This window comes from Nycticebus coucang, chromosome 5 (assembly GCF_027406575.1).
Source record: "Nycticebus coucang isolate mNycCou1 chromosome 5, mNycCou1.pri, whole genome shotgun sequence".
NCBI classification, from domain to species: Eukaryota; Metazoa; Chordata; class Mammalia; order Primates; family Lorisidae; genus Nycticebus; species Nycticebus coucang.
This window is the reverse complement of record NC_069784.1, coordinates 65,489,732-65,505,539: the sequence shown is the minus strand read 5'-3', so window position 1 is coordinate 65,505,539 and position 15,808 is coordinate 65,489,732. Positions and strand designations below refer to the sequence as shown.

The window sequence follows — 15,808 nt, the reverse complement described above, 5'->3', positions numbered from 1 at the left end:
GCTAGATACTCTTTCACTGGAAAGCCCTCTTTTGGTGAAATCTGGATAACTATTCTCCTCACTTCCCCCTTTTAGACTGTATCTTTTCAGGCTCTTACTGAAGATTAGAATTTGACATTCACAGGTATTCATCTTTGGTCCTTAAATTTTCATCTCTAACTCCAATTTTCCCACAGTTAGGCTTCAGGTCAAACTGACTTACATTTTACAGCTAGTTTAAAACTAAGACTTGTGTTGACAGTACATGAGCAATACTGTCCGCCTTGGAGACAGATTGACCTAGTTTGTAGGAATCACAATTGTCTTAATCCCCTTAAACCTAGTTCCCATAGCCTGAAAATGAGACAAAAATATGTGATTTGCAAGGCTACTGGCGATTAATTTATCAACGCAAAGCACTTAGCGCCACGCACTTGTGAAATATAACTTGAGAGGAACATGACAAATTAGGCCACATTATAAATACCCTTCTCAACCCAATCCGTGTAAAGTCTGCAACACTAAAATATTAACTTCTGTTTGTGAGCACTCAGCCGCCCTACTGTTACTCAGGTTGCATGAACTGACTCGCTGTTTGAGAATCTCTCAACAACGTCAAGGACTAGCTCAAAGTAACAAACGAATAGAGGAGGACACAATTTGCAAGGCTTCTTAAAGAAACGGCTCGGCTTAGTATAGGGCGGAAACTGAAAAAGAAACAAGTGCAAACACATCCCGCCAGTCCACAGAGGCTCAGAGAAGGGGAAGCGAGAACATGACAGTTCACCAAGGAGACGTAAAATCGCAAATAAAATGACAAATTTTATGTTTCCCGCTGGTTCTCTAAGGACCAACCGCACTGATTTTCCGTCATGCTCCGCGCAACTTCCGTTAGCGCACCTTAATTACGTCATGCGTCAGCTCTCGCGGTATCATCAGGTTGCAGGGGCCCTTTAAGAAAAGTCTCGCGAAATTTCTTTCACAGATCGAAACTAGCCTCTCAGACTACTTCACCCCACCCCCAACCTGTCCTTCCTTTCTCTTCCCAAGTCACAAAATTCTCCCCTCCCCTTCCTCGAACTCACAGCTCTCCTCCTGTTTCCGATTTCAGACCGGAACCGGAAGTGTTGTGGGCGGGGCCGGCAGCGGAAAACGCAGCGGAGCCAGAGCCGGGACACGGCTGTGGCTGTGGCTTTACGTCCGCCACGGATCTCTGGGTGGCAGGACTGCGCGGCTCCAGGCTGAAGGTCGGTCCGGAAGCGGGTGGGCGCGGGTCTCACCCGGATTGTCCCGGCGGTACCGTCCCTGGGCCCCACGGGCGCCGCGAGGGATCATGTCTACAGCCTCCGCCGCCTCGTCCTCCTCCTCGTCTTCGGCCGGTGAGATGATCGAAGCCCCCTCCCAGGTCCTCAACTTTGAAGAGATCGACTACAAGGAGATTGAAGTAGAAGAGGTGAGCGAGGCCTGGCAAGGAGACGCCTATCCCGGCCCTACCCGCCTCTGCCCAGTCCTGCCTCTGAAGGCGCCTCTAATTCACAGGGTTCCTCGCCCCAGGATCCGCCCGGGAGCCCCCACAGTCCCGGCGAGATGGAGTGTGGGAGGACTGCACTCAACTGCTCCAGAGTAGCAGTCTTTTTTTCCTCACTTCGGCCGGTTGAGTTTGAATTTGATACTCCCGTGCCTGCATTTAGGTGACCTCTCACCAGAATGAACTGGTGACATAGGGTGGTCTCAGTTTTCATATCTGTAAGTAGTGAACTCAACGAAGACCACAGCCATGTGGAAGTTTAAATTTGTATTCTTGCGGGACGGGGATTGCGTTGTGTTCGACTTCTAGCTCAGCGCCTGGCACGTAGGAGATGCTAATAAGTGGTTGTTAAATTAGCAGATCTTCGAGTCAAAAGTGCTTCCCCTCGTACCAAAATGTTCTCACTTTCTCCAATACTATAGAGCAATGCTCATAATATTTAAATGGTCTGCCTGCAGTTGGGCTAATTAAATGAATTTTGCCATTGTTAACAGAGTGAGCTGCAATGAAAAGATTTTTTCACGTAGTCTATGCTGAAGAGAAATAACTAATGATTTCAGTGACAAGGAGAATATAACATCACACTAGAAATCACTGTTAGAAAACCGGAATCCATTCTTAATTTGGCAGTAATTTGTTTTATAGCAAGATATTCCAATCTGCCTTTAAGTGTTGCTTTCTTTCAAAATCACAGAAAGGTAGATTGGCTCTAAGGACTATAAAATTTAGAAAAGCAAAAATTACTTATGTTTTAAAGGCACGCTTTAGGACTTGTTAAAACTTTGGTTGAAAATAGCACCTTCCAGGGGGCAGCGCCTGCAGCTCAAAGGAGTAGGGCGGCTAGCCCCATATGCTAGAGGTGACAGGTTCAAACCCAGCCCTGGCCAAAAACTGCAAAAAAAAAAAGCACCTAACAGTTACCATTTATTTATCATCTTTAAAGTTTCCAACGTATTTTGCACTGCATGTAGCATAAAGAACCCTGTGCATCCCAGTGAAATATTACAGACTCTCAATTGTGTCTACTTTGAAAATCTAAAACTACTTTTAGGTAGCAGCAAATTACAAGTAGTAATTAACATATAATGAATAAGTTTTTCTTCCTATGAATGCTTTGGAAGAATAAGGGATTACTGAATCATGTATTTTTTAATTACATAAAGATCATTGAGAGCATCTTCATTTTACAAGGTAATATAGAGGGAAGAACGGGTCTTTGGAGATACAAGGTTCAGTATGTCAGATATGCCACTTGCTAGGCTATGCGATTTGGGGCACGTTTCCTAACCTTTAGTTTCCTTAACCAAAATAGGTAAAGTGGGGGTAATAATTTCTGTTTCATTTTATCTGTATAACAGATCCTAGTAGAAAATATGTACAGAACACTCAACCTGTAGTGGCTAGGGCGCCAGCCACATACACTGGAGCTGGCGGGGTTGGAATCCAGCCTGAGCCTGCGGAACAATAATGACAGCTACAACCAAAAAAAAAATAACTGAGTGTTAGGGCCTGCGCCTGTAGTCCCAGCTACTTGGGAGGCTGAGGCAAGAGACTCGCTTAAGCCCAAGAGTTTGAGGTTGCTGTGAGCTGTGGTGCAACAGCACTCTACCCAGGGCAACAGCTTGAGACTGTCTTAAAAAAAAAAAAAAAAAAAAACCAACGCGGTGCCTGACACATTTTCCCTGTATTAGAAAACCTAGTTCCCAGAGAGGAACAGTGACCAGCTTTTAAAGTTGGATGGCTAAAAGAAGATGTGTATTTTGAAAAGAGGGTGAAATGGTTTTGGTGTGTTCTTTTTTTCTGTTGAGGCTATGTTAAATTCCTTTTTCAGAGGTGGATAGTTGATCCAGCTTTCATGGCTAACATTCTTTTTTAAGAATAAAAATTCAGTGAGTCAGTATACAAGAATTGCAGTTTTTAAATAAGCATTTACGTCTACTCTGTGGTGAACTGCTGTGCATGTGGACTACAAATTGTTATATAATAACTTGTACTTTATCATCTACCAAAAACTACCTCATTTGGTTTTTATAACCTTAGTTTTTCTGTGCTGCTTTCTAAATCTTTTACCTTCTTGCTTTGTGGAAGACTGCAAGTTACTAAAAAGACATTTAACATTTTGATGCTCTGCTCCCAAATTTATTTCACATCTGGTTAGGTTTTTGTTTCCAGGGCCCATCTTTCAATCTGGATGATGTTTCACTGTGTATGTGTGTGTACACACACACATTTAGGGCATTCCTGGGGAGAGATTTTTATTTCTAGAAGAAAGTTTATTTCTAATATTAGACAGTCATTTAGAGGTTTTGTGGTTTGTGTTCTTTTCATTTTTTAACACTCAATTTATTTTCACATTGAAGGTTGAATTTGGACCTTTCTGACATTGACAGCATTACTTCATTTCCATTATACTCTTGATTTGCACACTTTCAAACAGTGTTATATAATCCGTGATATACCATTGACACCCAATATTTCTCAACTTAGATTCTACCCGTAGATTAAATCACGATCAAGTGAAAAATGACCAGAAACAAAACCCATTTTACATTGCTTTCAATGTATCGTATAACTGTATTACCTTTTAAATTGAGAAAATCATTTTGTATTTGTCAAATAACAATAAAGTTAATCATATTATACCAATATAATGAGAAACTACATAAAAAAAAATTTTAACTGCAGGCCAAATAATGTAGTCATTTAGTACATTTCTAAGGCATATGTATTGACTTAATTAAAATAATATAATCTGCATTCCTACTATTGTAACTCAGTATTAGTTTAGGCACTTCTTAAATTTAATTGTGATATCAAATTATGTAAGTTCTCAGCCTCAGAAATCTACCTAGGTACTTTTTAAAAGACATTTAGTTTTTACCATTCCAGATATGGGTCTGGAGAATGTTAGAATTTAAAAGAGTATACATTGGGAATAAGGTTGCAAGAAATAGTTAAGACAGCATGATGTAGTAGAAAGTGGATGGGCTGAAAATCAGGAAATTTAAATTCTGTACTGATTCTGCTATAATATGTTTCTGTAACTTTGCGCACGTCACCTAACTTTTCTGGGCCTGTGATTATTTGTGTAAGATGAGGGGTTAAACAGGATCGTTTAAGGCCTTTTCCAGTTCTAAAATAAAATCACATTCATTGTTTTCAGTATTTATGTTCTGTTTCCACAGTAAGCTTATAAGTTCTTTAAGGACAGTGATCATGATCTCTCATGGAATTAAGTTGGCAACCAGCTAATTCTGGCAAGATAGGATAAATGATATCCCATTTTACAGATACTGACAAGTGGTCATGGAGTTTGATTTGCCAGAAGCCACATGCCTAAGTAAATGGTAAAGCTGGGAATTGAGATTGAGATTTCTTACTCTTGAGTCTGTCGTTTTTTCCACTGTATTTACAATGCCACGTTAGTTCTTTCTGAAGTACTCTATAACTAAACCTTCTGGGAATGGGGAAATAAAATACTGATTTCCTTTATAGAGTATTTGGTCCTGAATATTTAACAAACGCTCCTTTCCATGTGTGAAACTGCTAAGTTATATAGAAGATGAATAGAAGAATCCTAGGATTCTCTCCTTAAAATGTCTGACTTATTATGAGACAAGAGTAAACACAGAGCAGTTAATTATGTTTTCAGAACCACAAATTTAAACTGGTGAATACATTGTTAATTGAGCAGTTAGGCCATAGTTTGAAAGGAGGGTTAATCACAGAAGACTCGCATTGAGTGGGGACAAGTTTTGAACTAGGGGTTTTGAATAAAGTGAATATCATAGCCTGCAAAAGTCACTGAGATGAATTGTCTTTGCAGTTGTTACTCTACCTACAATGTTCTTCCGGAGAATTTCACGTGACTGGCTGTGAACATCACTTCCTTGGAGAAGCATTCGCTGAGCAACTTAGATCTTTTGTCGTTTCTTTCATGGCATTTAGCAGTAACTGAAATTGTAAATCTCCCTCAGCAAACAAAACATAAGGTGCCTTATTCACATTTGTGACCCCAAAGCCTATACCTGGAAGGTTCTCTATAAATTTCTGCTCAATAAGTAAATGAAAATTTTCACAGTGTAATCATAAGAATTAAATGCCCATCTGGTTCTCTTACGTTACATGTTAACAAAACAGGGATGAAGATAAGTTATGTTATCTGACCAAGGCAGTACCTACAGAAATGAGATCTGGTTCTTATTCCAGTTGTTGATTTCATTACACTCCATTATACCTGTCCTTAGCAAATACTTTTGTTTAGCAGGGATAAAAGATGCTGTGCAGGGCCGGGTACTGTGAGCAAGCGAAGTACTGGCGGGTCTTCACTAAAGTGCTGAAAAGACCCTAATTACGAAAATTGCTTGTTAAAAGGGAGACCCCATTGTTAACCTCAACTGTAATGTATGAAGAAGAATACAGTATTGGATACGTGCATATAATCACTGTAGCATTTATATGTGTTCTTAAGCTCCATTAAAGAGATAAAGATTTTGTTTTAAAAACTAAAATATACTTGAAGGAGAGACATAGAAAGAACTTTGTCAGTGATACATGTTTTGTAGGATTCGGTTATAAGTATATGGACAACTGATATTAGAGAAAAACCTACTTTGTAGTGGTCTGAATAAACTGAGTTTGTAGATTCGTTAGTCCCTATTAATTATGTATATCAAAAATTAATAGTACCTTCTTTCCTGTAAAACTTAGTGACTGTTGATTTCAGTAGAGGTGGAAGGGTTACTATGGTAAAGGTAGCTACAGATATGATTTTTGTATTGTGCTTGTGTAACTGAAAAGATAACAGCTTATTTGAAAGAAAGACGTTAAATGGGTCAGATGTATTATGACAAACTTTAAAAGACTGCTTGAAAAATTCAGAAGTTTGAAAAATCAAAGCTTTACTTGTATTATCCAGTCCATCTTGTCAGCAAATGGCATTTCTACTCTGCTTCAGTTTATTAATAGATATTGAAGGTCTGAAATAGTTGGAGGTGCCAAGTCCTAGCTAATAAATGTAAGATCCATGCTTGTTCTGTCATGTTCCACATTTCTAGCCAGAGTGATGGCAGCATACATAGCCAGGGGTCCATTCACATAGTACATAGTACAGGGCCAAACCAAACTGACAGTTACTGTCACTGAACTAAAAATAACATGAATTCAGGACAATTAAAAGAGGTATTTCATAGTACAACTAAGTGTACAAGGGTATACATCCTTTCTAATTTAGTTTAGGTGCTTGGTTGGTTGTTTTGTTTTTGTTTTTTGAAGGAATGAATAGCTGGGTAGCATACATGAAGGAACGTAGTTATCTTCCAGCCTGAAGAAATTGGTTTTAAAGGAATTGTTTACTTTGCTTATCTTAAACACACAAACACACACACACATTCTGATTTTGGATTTTGTGCCTTTTCATAGTAATTATTACCACGTAATACTCATACCATCTTTCATATTCTTCTGTTACATTTTTTATTTGTACATTTTTTATTAAGAAAGTCAATTTCAATCTGTTTTCTTGTATGAGACTAAAATTTAGAAATGTTTATCATAAGAATTCAAGTCATTTTAATTTAGAAAACATTCATAAATTTTTAAGAAAATATTTCTAAATTGATTTCCCTTTTAGAACCAAAGTTGTCTTTGCATTCCTTTGTTCTTCTATTTTTGCAGATGAGGGATTGTGAAGAACATTAAAATGCTTATTCATAGGTCCACCATTTTGGTTGGATGTACGTATATGGTGGAGGAAATATTACTTGTAACTTGGATGCGTGATCTTGATGAAAATTGATCTTTGAGGAAAACAGTCACTCAAAATAATTGTTAATAAAAATGTGTCAGAGAAACTATCCAGATAAAAACACAATTCAAAAAGCATTTTGATTTATGAACTTGAATTAGAAGTTTGGTAGTAAGTAAAAAGTGTCTTTCAGTGTTTTGTAACTTGGATATTGGATTTTTCTTTGTTTACCCCCGTTGCCCCAGTATGTCTTAAGAGTGGCCGTCTATGCCACTCTTTTCTTCTAATCAACCATAAGTTAAAAAAATATTGAGTTGCTTTCTATAGTTTGTAACGTTGGCTAATTTCTTAACTAGTAATGCACATATATCCTTATGTGTTTTCAGGCTTGGCCTTCACAGTCGAGGCATGCCATTATTCTGTATCTGGTCTTGTCCACCATATTCTTGAGTAATACAAGAAGTAAATTTATTACCATAGTATTTGTATTTGAAACATTTTCTTAAGAGTACATAATAATGTTTTTAAAAACCTACTTTCTTGTAATATTTATGCTCACCAGCAGAATGTTGTTCTACATTGTCAGCCTGAGAAAGTTCTAACCCTAGTGGACTTTATTAACCAGTGAATCCTGCTAGGACAGTGTTCATGTGTGTTTTGATTGTGTTCTGCCAGTAAAACAAAACACTTTTTGTTTGTATACTATGGTTTTGAGTGTGTATGTGTAAACTAGATATTTTAAAACAATGGGAGATAAAATAACAATTAGCAAAACTTAAGTTATGGACCCATACCATCATTTGATGATGGGCCCTAGTCATAATAAAAACTTTCTAAATAAATCTTTCCAAAATGTGAGGATTGACTTAATTAAAATGAAACAATACAATCAGTAAATCTACTTCACCACCACCAAGTAAACTACAAATGTGAAAATAAAGGACAGATAATTGAGTTGGTATTTGACATGTTGGATTTGAGGAGCCTACAGAACCTCCACCTCCCACAGGCAGTTGTAAATATATCTTAAGTTTGGGCAAAAGACATGGACAAAGAACAATTTGAGGGTATGAAGCTGTGAGATTAGAGAACAGATTGAGAAAAAAGATCCAAGGACAGAATGTTGGAAAGTATCAGCATCTAAGGTTTGAACAGAGGAAGAAGAGTCATGGGGCACAGCCAGGGAGAGAGGGGCTGCCATCTTTGGTGATTATCTACTGTAAGCCCTTTACACACAAGGGCTATTAACCCAAGGTCACTCTTATTTCTACAGGAGATTAGGCCTTTTAAAGTTCTCCTTCTAAATAGTTAAAAATCTAATTTGAGCATAGTATTTTGAAAAGTTGACTGTTGTCAGTTGTATCAGACCTACTGTTTCTGAGCAGCATTTTCTAAGGTTCCCTTTTGGAGTCTTAGTTTTCTCGTCTTTAAGGGAGAAGTAAAAACTCTTGTATATTTACAGAGTTATGAGTTAAATTTTGTCATATTTGTGAGAAAGTGCTTTGTAAGTTGTAATGTTTTGTTAAACAAGTATAAGATTGCATTGTTAGACAAATAATAAAGTTGCACTTTTTTTTTAAAATGCCCTTTAAAATGTTATTTCTTGGAAAGGAGTTGAGGAGTATATTGGAATGCACCTTTTTCATTCTATATTAGCACCCTCTGCCATCACTAAGTTCTATTCAGACTTGCTCCCTTAGAGAGTTAGTATCAGAATGGGAGGAGGGAAGGCAAAATAGAACATAAAACAACTTTTCCTGTTGTATAGTATCTATTGTATCTTCCACCCAGTCCCTTCTGGATATGTGTGTATTTATACCCTTTTTTAAAATTCTAAAATTCTATGTTTGTATTTTGTATTTCTTTTTGAAGATTGTTCAGAAAAGTATTTTTCTATAACTGATTGCCACTTATGAATCCTCCCTCTTTTAAACTCAGTAGAGAAAAGCATTTTATCTTGCTACATTGAAGATAACTTGGTTAATTTCAGTGGAAAACATCTGTTTCAGATAATTTTTTACTCAGAACGTATAAGATTTATTTAGTTATTTCAGAGTTCAGTCTTCTCTCATAAGGATTTTCCTTTTCTCTTTTTCCTGCCCAAGATAGTATCTAGATGTTCTGGAAAGCTTTTGCCAATGAGTAATATCAGTGGGGGTGGTCTCTTATTTATGTGATGGCTTCATACTGAAATAACTTGTCTTATTATTATCTCTTTAATGTATTGGCCTCTTGTAGTGATTCTGAAATATCAAGATTACCTGGAGGGCTTGGTAACACAGATTGTCTGGGTCCTATGCTCCTGAGAATTTATTTTTCTTTCCATGTAGTACTATGCTTCTTAACCAGAGACCACTGGCTTAACGATTTCACTGTTCTTTTATCTGCTTTTTCTTTAAAACTGTTCTCCCCCCCCCCCCCGCCCTTGGCTTCTGTGATACTCTCCTGGTTTGCCTGCTGTCATATTGACTGTTTTCTTTTAACCTTTGCTAGTTCTTTCTCCTCTGTTTTGTTTTAAATGTTGAAGTGCTTCAAATCTGAGTTCTCAGACCTCAGTATCTACATGCTATTTATTGATGATCTCATCCAATTGATTGACCAGAAATACCAGCTATATACTGATGACTCCTAAGTCTGTGTCTCTTTGCTTGATTTCTCTGTAGATTCCCTGACTCAATTCCCAGTCCTCAAATCCCAGCCTAGATCTGACTGCCATCTTGGGCAAGTTGCAACAATGTGACTCCATGTGGCTCAAGCGGCTAAGGCACCCCTTGAAGATCAGAAAACCTTACCCATTTCTCCCTGCTTGCTGACGAAGCCTTTCCCTTGGCTTTCACTAACCCTGAAAGTCAGCTGTATTTTTCCTTATCCCCTGTATCTGAACTGCCTGCCAGGCCACAGCCTCGGATATAGGTCCCAGCACTCCCTACAACAGCCTCCTTACTTCAGTCAGAAGGCTCTTTAATTTTCTTTTACCTCGCTTTTCTCCTAGGAAGACTTTTTCTGTATCACTTCCATGTTTTGCCAGGGCTGAAGGAGCTTTGGCTATAACTTCCCTCTGTCTATCTCCCTTTTCACTGTCCTCACTCATTCTGTGAGGCAGGATCCAAGTGAGAAGGGGAGGGTAAAAGTCCTTTCTGCCCTTGAATCCCTAAGCCTATCCCGGACGGAGGTAGCAGGTAGTTCCTTAGTCTCCGTCATGGACTCTCACCTTTGGGTCTCCAGCTAATAAGTGTTTGAAAAATTGTAAGTGCTGTTAGTTTAGTTTTCAGTTTCTTCTCTACCTCATTTTTGTCACATGAAGACAGGGGTCTGTTCTTTATGCACGTTTTTTCTTCTCACACCTGTATCGCTATGTTTATGCCATTTGAAAAAAGTTGGAAGTCATTTTCTGATATACAGAAATTTAATTCCTTAAGCATTGATTCTTTGCTTATAACTTCACTCCTTTGCATTTACAAGTTATTATTTCTGTCATATTTCAGTTTGTATGTCCAACCTTGAACATCTTAGCTTGTCTCTATTACCATTTTAGATCCTGTTATTTTACCATGCATTTGAAATATTTTATGGCCCTAATGAGAGGAGAGGCTTCTTGAGGCCCTGGGCTCTCATCTTACAGGAACGTGCCTATTTTGTATTTCAGTGTGTTCTGGAAAATTGCTTTCTCAAGCAAAATAGAAAACTTATCATGCCCTCATTTGGCCACATTTTTTAAGTTGAATGCTTAGAGTCAACTGTCATCACTAGGTGGCACTTGCTGCTCACAAATAGTCATATTTATTTTTGTGACAAACGCACAATCCCCAAACATAATGTTTAGAATCCCTGTATGGGCATTCCTTAATAGAAAAATAAAACAAGGTGAGTCAGTTGCTTTGATATATGTAGTATTTATAAATACATGGTTGAAGAATATATTAAATTGCTTTGTAATTATTATTTCAGTTAATAGTAATATCAAGAGATAGGCTTGTGTCCATGTATATCTTCTTAGCCTAATGGTGCCATAAAGTTGAAATTTTTGAAGGATTTGTTTGCTCTTTATCTTAGTTGTGAGAGAAGTATTATAGCTTCTTATACTGACTCTTACTCAATTCTAAGCATTTACTATTCTTTTTTAGTATTTAAAGAAATAACCTAGTTTTGACTTTGAACTCCATTTTACTGTTGCGGAAATAGAAACTCAAACCCACCCAGCATTAAGAGCGCATAGGTGGACACAGCCCTGCATTTGCACTCAGTCCAGAACCTGAATGTGCTCTTTCCGTTATTCTAATGGTACCTGGTAGCCAGTATCCATATGTGGTGAAGTAAAGGATGTAAGCTTCAGGAAGGAAGGAGTTACCAAATGAAAGACCAGCTACCAGAGATGCTGTCCTACTTTGCAGTTTTGTCTAGAGGCAGCCCAGATCCCTGTAGCCAATAACAGAAACTGAATATAGAATATGTTTGTCATTACATGCTCTAGTCCTCAAATCCCAGCCTAGATCTGACTGCCATCTTGGGCAAGTTGCAACAATGTGACTCCATGTGGCTCAAGCGGCTAAGGCACCAGTGACATACACATGAGCTGGCGGGTTCGAATCCAGCCCAGGGTCTGCCAAACAATAATGATGGCTGCAACCAAAAAATAGCCGGGCGTTGTGGCAGGCGCCTGTAGTCCCAGCTACTTGGGAGGCAGAGGCAGGAGACTCACTTAAGCCCAGGAGTTGGAGGTTGCTGTGAGCTGTGATGCCATGGCACTCTACCCAGGGTGACAGCTTGAGGCTCAAAAAAAAAAAACAGGAGAATTAAATGTTAGTGCATGAAAAGTGCATAGAGTGGTACCTGGCACATAGTAAGCCTTGAGTAAGTGTTAACCATTTGGGTGGCTTTATACATTGAGCAATGTGAGAAATGTTCATACTGTGTCATGTAATGTGTGAAGCAGGATTTGAGCTATGATTAGTGCCTCCCTCTACAAAGTGTCCCAGTATGGATAATAAAGTATTTGATCACCTTAGCTGTGGTCAGCTTTGTTATACAAGAGTTTTGTGCCAGGAATTCCTTCATGTAAGTTTACATATGTGATACAAATTGGTATCATTGGCATTAGATTACCTGTTTTCAAACTGTACTTTACCACTGGCTAGCTACATAGCTTTGGGTAAGTTGGTTTACTTGGTGAAAGCTAGCTACTTCATACTGAAAATGAGGATGGCGTTAGTACTTGCCTTCAAGGTCTGTGTAAGTGAAGTAATATAAGTAAAGTGTTAGTTCAAGGCCCACTACTTGTAAAGTACATGTAAACGTGGCAAAGGGAGGTAGACTTTTCACTTAACAAAAAGGCCTTGGCACAGAGAGCTTAGTTAGACACATTAGAAGTTGAGAGATTGAAGGAGGTCCTTTACAGTGATAATATCTAATTTTGTTCTAACAAATATCAAAAACTACTTTTTGTTTTTATTTTGTATTGTTGTACATATTTTTATTGAGTAGATAATACATTTTATCTATCTTTCACCAGGGCCAATCTTTTAATACTTATATTTGTATCTTTTCTCCCTTATCCCTATTAAATTATTTAAAAGCCAATTTTAATTTCAGTTTGATAGCTTAAAATTTTTATTATGTGTTCTTTTTATTTTTATTTTTCCAAACCATCTTCTGTCTTGTCTGTCATCTCTTCTGTTTCAATTTTTTTCTGCATTTAACAAATTGCTTGGTGGTGTTTATGCCTCCATTTTTTGTTTGCTGGTTTTGGTTTTACTTGAGGGGGGGAGATGTCTAGACTATAAACTTTCAAAGGTAGAGATAGTTGTGCATTTCATTATTTCCTCACTTTAATGACAGTTCATGCTTGCTTGGTGGCAAATTTGGTATTGATTAATAATTTCTAAAATCTTTATAAGTCTTAAAGAGATTGACCTCCATGTTATATGTTGGGCTGGATGTATTTGCTTCTGATTGTGGGTGTTTTGTTTTTTGTTTTTAATTCAGGTTGTTGGAAGAGGAGCCTTTGGAGTAGTTTGCAAAGCTAAGTGGAGAACAAAAGATGTTGCTATTAAACAAATAGAAAGTGAGTCTGAGAGGAAAGCTTTTATTGTAGAGGTAAGCTGGGATGCCATTTCTGTTCTGTTCTTCACCTAAGATACTCTGTGAATTTAATAAGAAACTACAAAAAAAAAAAAGAAAAAGATTATTTCTCAGCTGTCATTTCTTTGTGTACATGTATGTCACAATTTGGCTGAACCAAAGGTAGGGGCATAGGAACATTTTTTCATTCACACTCTTAATTCTGATTGAAAATCAGGGGAAAAGAACCTTAACTACCATAATGAATTCATCTCTTAATTAAAGCGTGGTCTTATCCACAGAATTCACATCTATTTCAAGGCATAGTATCTTAATTTTAATATAGAAAAGAAGTAGTATTCTTTCCCATTACCTAAAATTAAGATAGGAAATTTTGGGGTTTTTTTTCTTTTCTTTCTTTTTTTTTTTTTTTGAGGCAAAGTCTCACTTTGTCACCCTTGGTAGAGTGCTGTGGCATCATAGCTCACAGCAACCTTTTAACTGAATGTTTTTAGGAATTCAGATGAGGTTAATTTAAGGAAAAATTTATAACTTCATTCTCTTATAGATTGAATAATACAGGAAAATTCAGTAATCACATCATTACTATGTTTTCACATTTATTCCTTATTAACTTCACATTATTTTGTATATTAGACCGTAGTATTTAACAAAATTAATGTTTTTATAACTTCACTGGCCAACGGGTAAGTGGCCTCTACCTTATAAACCTTCAGAATTTATACTTGTTTGCATTTAGTCATAATTTCAAAATATACTTTATAACTTTTTTAATATATCACATGGAGAAATGAAGATTTCATTGATACAGTGAGGTGACTTGTAATTGGCTGAATGAATGAGAAGTGCTGATGAATAGTTTGGTGTCATCATGTAGAAAAATGATCTCTAGTAGAATGTGCTAGGAGTCTGGTCTCAGCCTTGCCTTAATCATGATTTTTATTTATGGTTTAAATAAGATCGTTGGTTATATACGCTGGTATTGGCAGTTTCACAACATTGGGTGAAATAACATGTGTTAAATGCTAGGAATCATAAATCTAAAGATCATAATAGCTTGAGGAAAATTATTTAAAGTCATGATTATATGTGCATGGAATTTAAAAAGTCAAATGGTTCTCCAAAAGTTTTTAGTAAAAAAACCTTCATCCCCTATACCTCCTTCCATCTAACTTTCTGCTTCCCAGAGACAACTGTTTTGAGCTTATGCCCTCATTTGTGTTTTCCCCTAATCCATATGCTCCTTGTACACCTTCTGTAAAGATTAGCCTCTAATCATCTTCTGGGTTGATAAAAGATGGTCACTAAGCTGTTTGAAGGAATCTTTGGGTCTAGCTTTCAGCCTGTCTCCCACCCTCCTGTCACTAGTGCACTTGCATAGGTTCCTGGGACTACCGCTCCTCCCCAGACTTTTAGAGCTTGTAAGATAGCTCTGGTTGCTTCTCAGTTTTTCTAATTACAAGTTTATGATTCAGCTTTCTTAGGTCTATTCTATCACTTATTGCTAGTCATTTGCTTTCCAACTTTCAAAATGTGCTATTTTCTCTTTTCACAATGTATTGTAAATAAATATAATAAATAATGATTTCTTTTAGGACTACAAATCTACTAATGTTGGCTGTAGAGAGATAAAGCTTTCTAGTGGCCTATAAGATAAAGGTTTAGAGACCCTAGTAGACTTAATATGAGCCAACAGCATAATGTAGGTAATAGAGAAGGAAAGGAAGAAAAGAAGGAAAGGGGCACCAAAGTGGAGTTAAGAATGCAAGAAGTGACTTGGTGGAAGAGGGGGATATGTTAGTAGAAGTTTGACAAGAGAAATGAGTATACCCAAACCCCTTACTGGCCTCATTGTGAACCCTTGGGTGAGGGAAAATTAGAACTGGAAGTAGGGGCCAGCTAGGAAAGGGATATAGTAATTACTGCAATGGTTCAGGTTAGAATCACTAAGGCAATGGCAGCAGGAATGGAGAGAATAGAATTCATTCAAGACATGGGAATGATACAGGGACAAGCATACAGAAAGAGAACACATTTTAAGTAATGTAGATTTAAGTGGAAGTCCCACCTATACCACTTCCTAGCTATAGTATGATTTAATAATCCTCTCTGGGCCATAACTTTGAGATCTCATCTTTAAAATGGAAATGATAATACCTACCTTGCAGGGTTGTGGTAACTATTCAATGTCTATAAAGTGCCCACCAGGACCCACACACAGTAGCTAGACTGTTCAGTCAGTCATACCTGTGAAGGTGATGATAACAATGATAACATGGCTTCTGCTGGCTTGGATAACTCTGCTCGGTACCATCTCTGGAGTGATGTCCTGATGGTTCTCAACTGAGTTAATTTCTTCTTATTCTGTGTACTCATCATGCCATGTTCATAACTCCTGTTACGTAGCACTTTGCACATTGCTGTAATTATTTCTCTACATGTCTCCCCGAGTAAACAATGTGAGCTGGAGCACAGGG

General features: G+C 37.6%; 1 protein-coding gene across 4 annotated transcripts in view; it reads left to right on the top strand.

Moving 5' to 3' along the window:
* Positions 1 to 901: 901 nt before the first annotated feature.
* MAP3K7 (mitogen-activated protein kinase kinase kinase 7) overlaps positions 902 to 15,808 on the top strand; it is a 63,177-nt gene continuing 48,270 nt past the window's right edge. For 3 of the 4 annotated variants that reach the window (XM_053591422.1, XM_053591420.1, XM_053591421.1), the window contains exons 1-2: positions 956 to 1,432; positions 13,236 to 13,346. In XM_053591422.1, coding sequence (XP_053447397.1) covers positions 1,313 to 1,432; positions 13,236 to 13,346 — 231 coding nt within the window. In that variant the 5' untranslated portion in view covers positions 956 to 1,312. Of the gene's footprint in view, positions 1,433 to 13,235; positions 13,347 to 15,808 lie in introns of all 4 variants that reach the window. The other variant, XM_053591419.1, reaches the window with a different exon arrangement.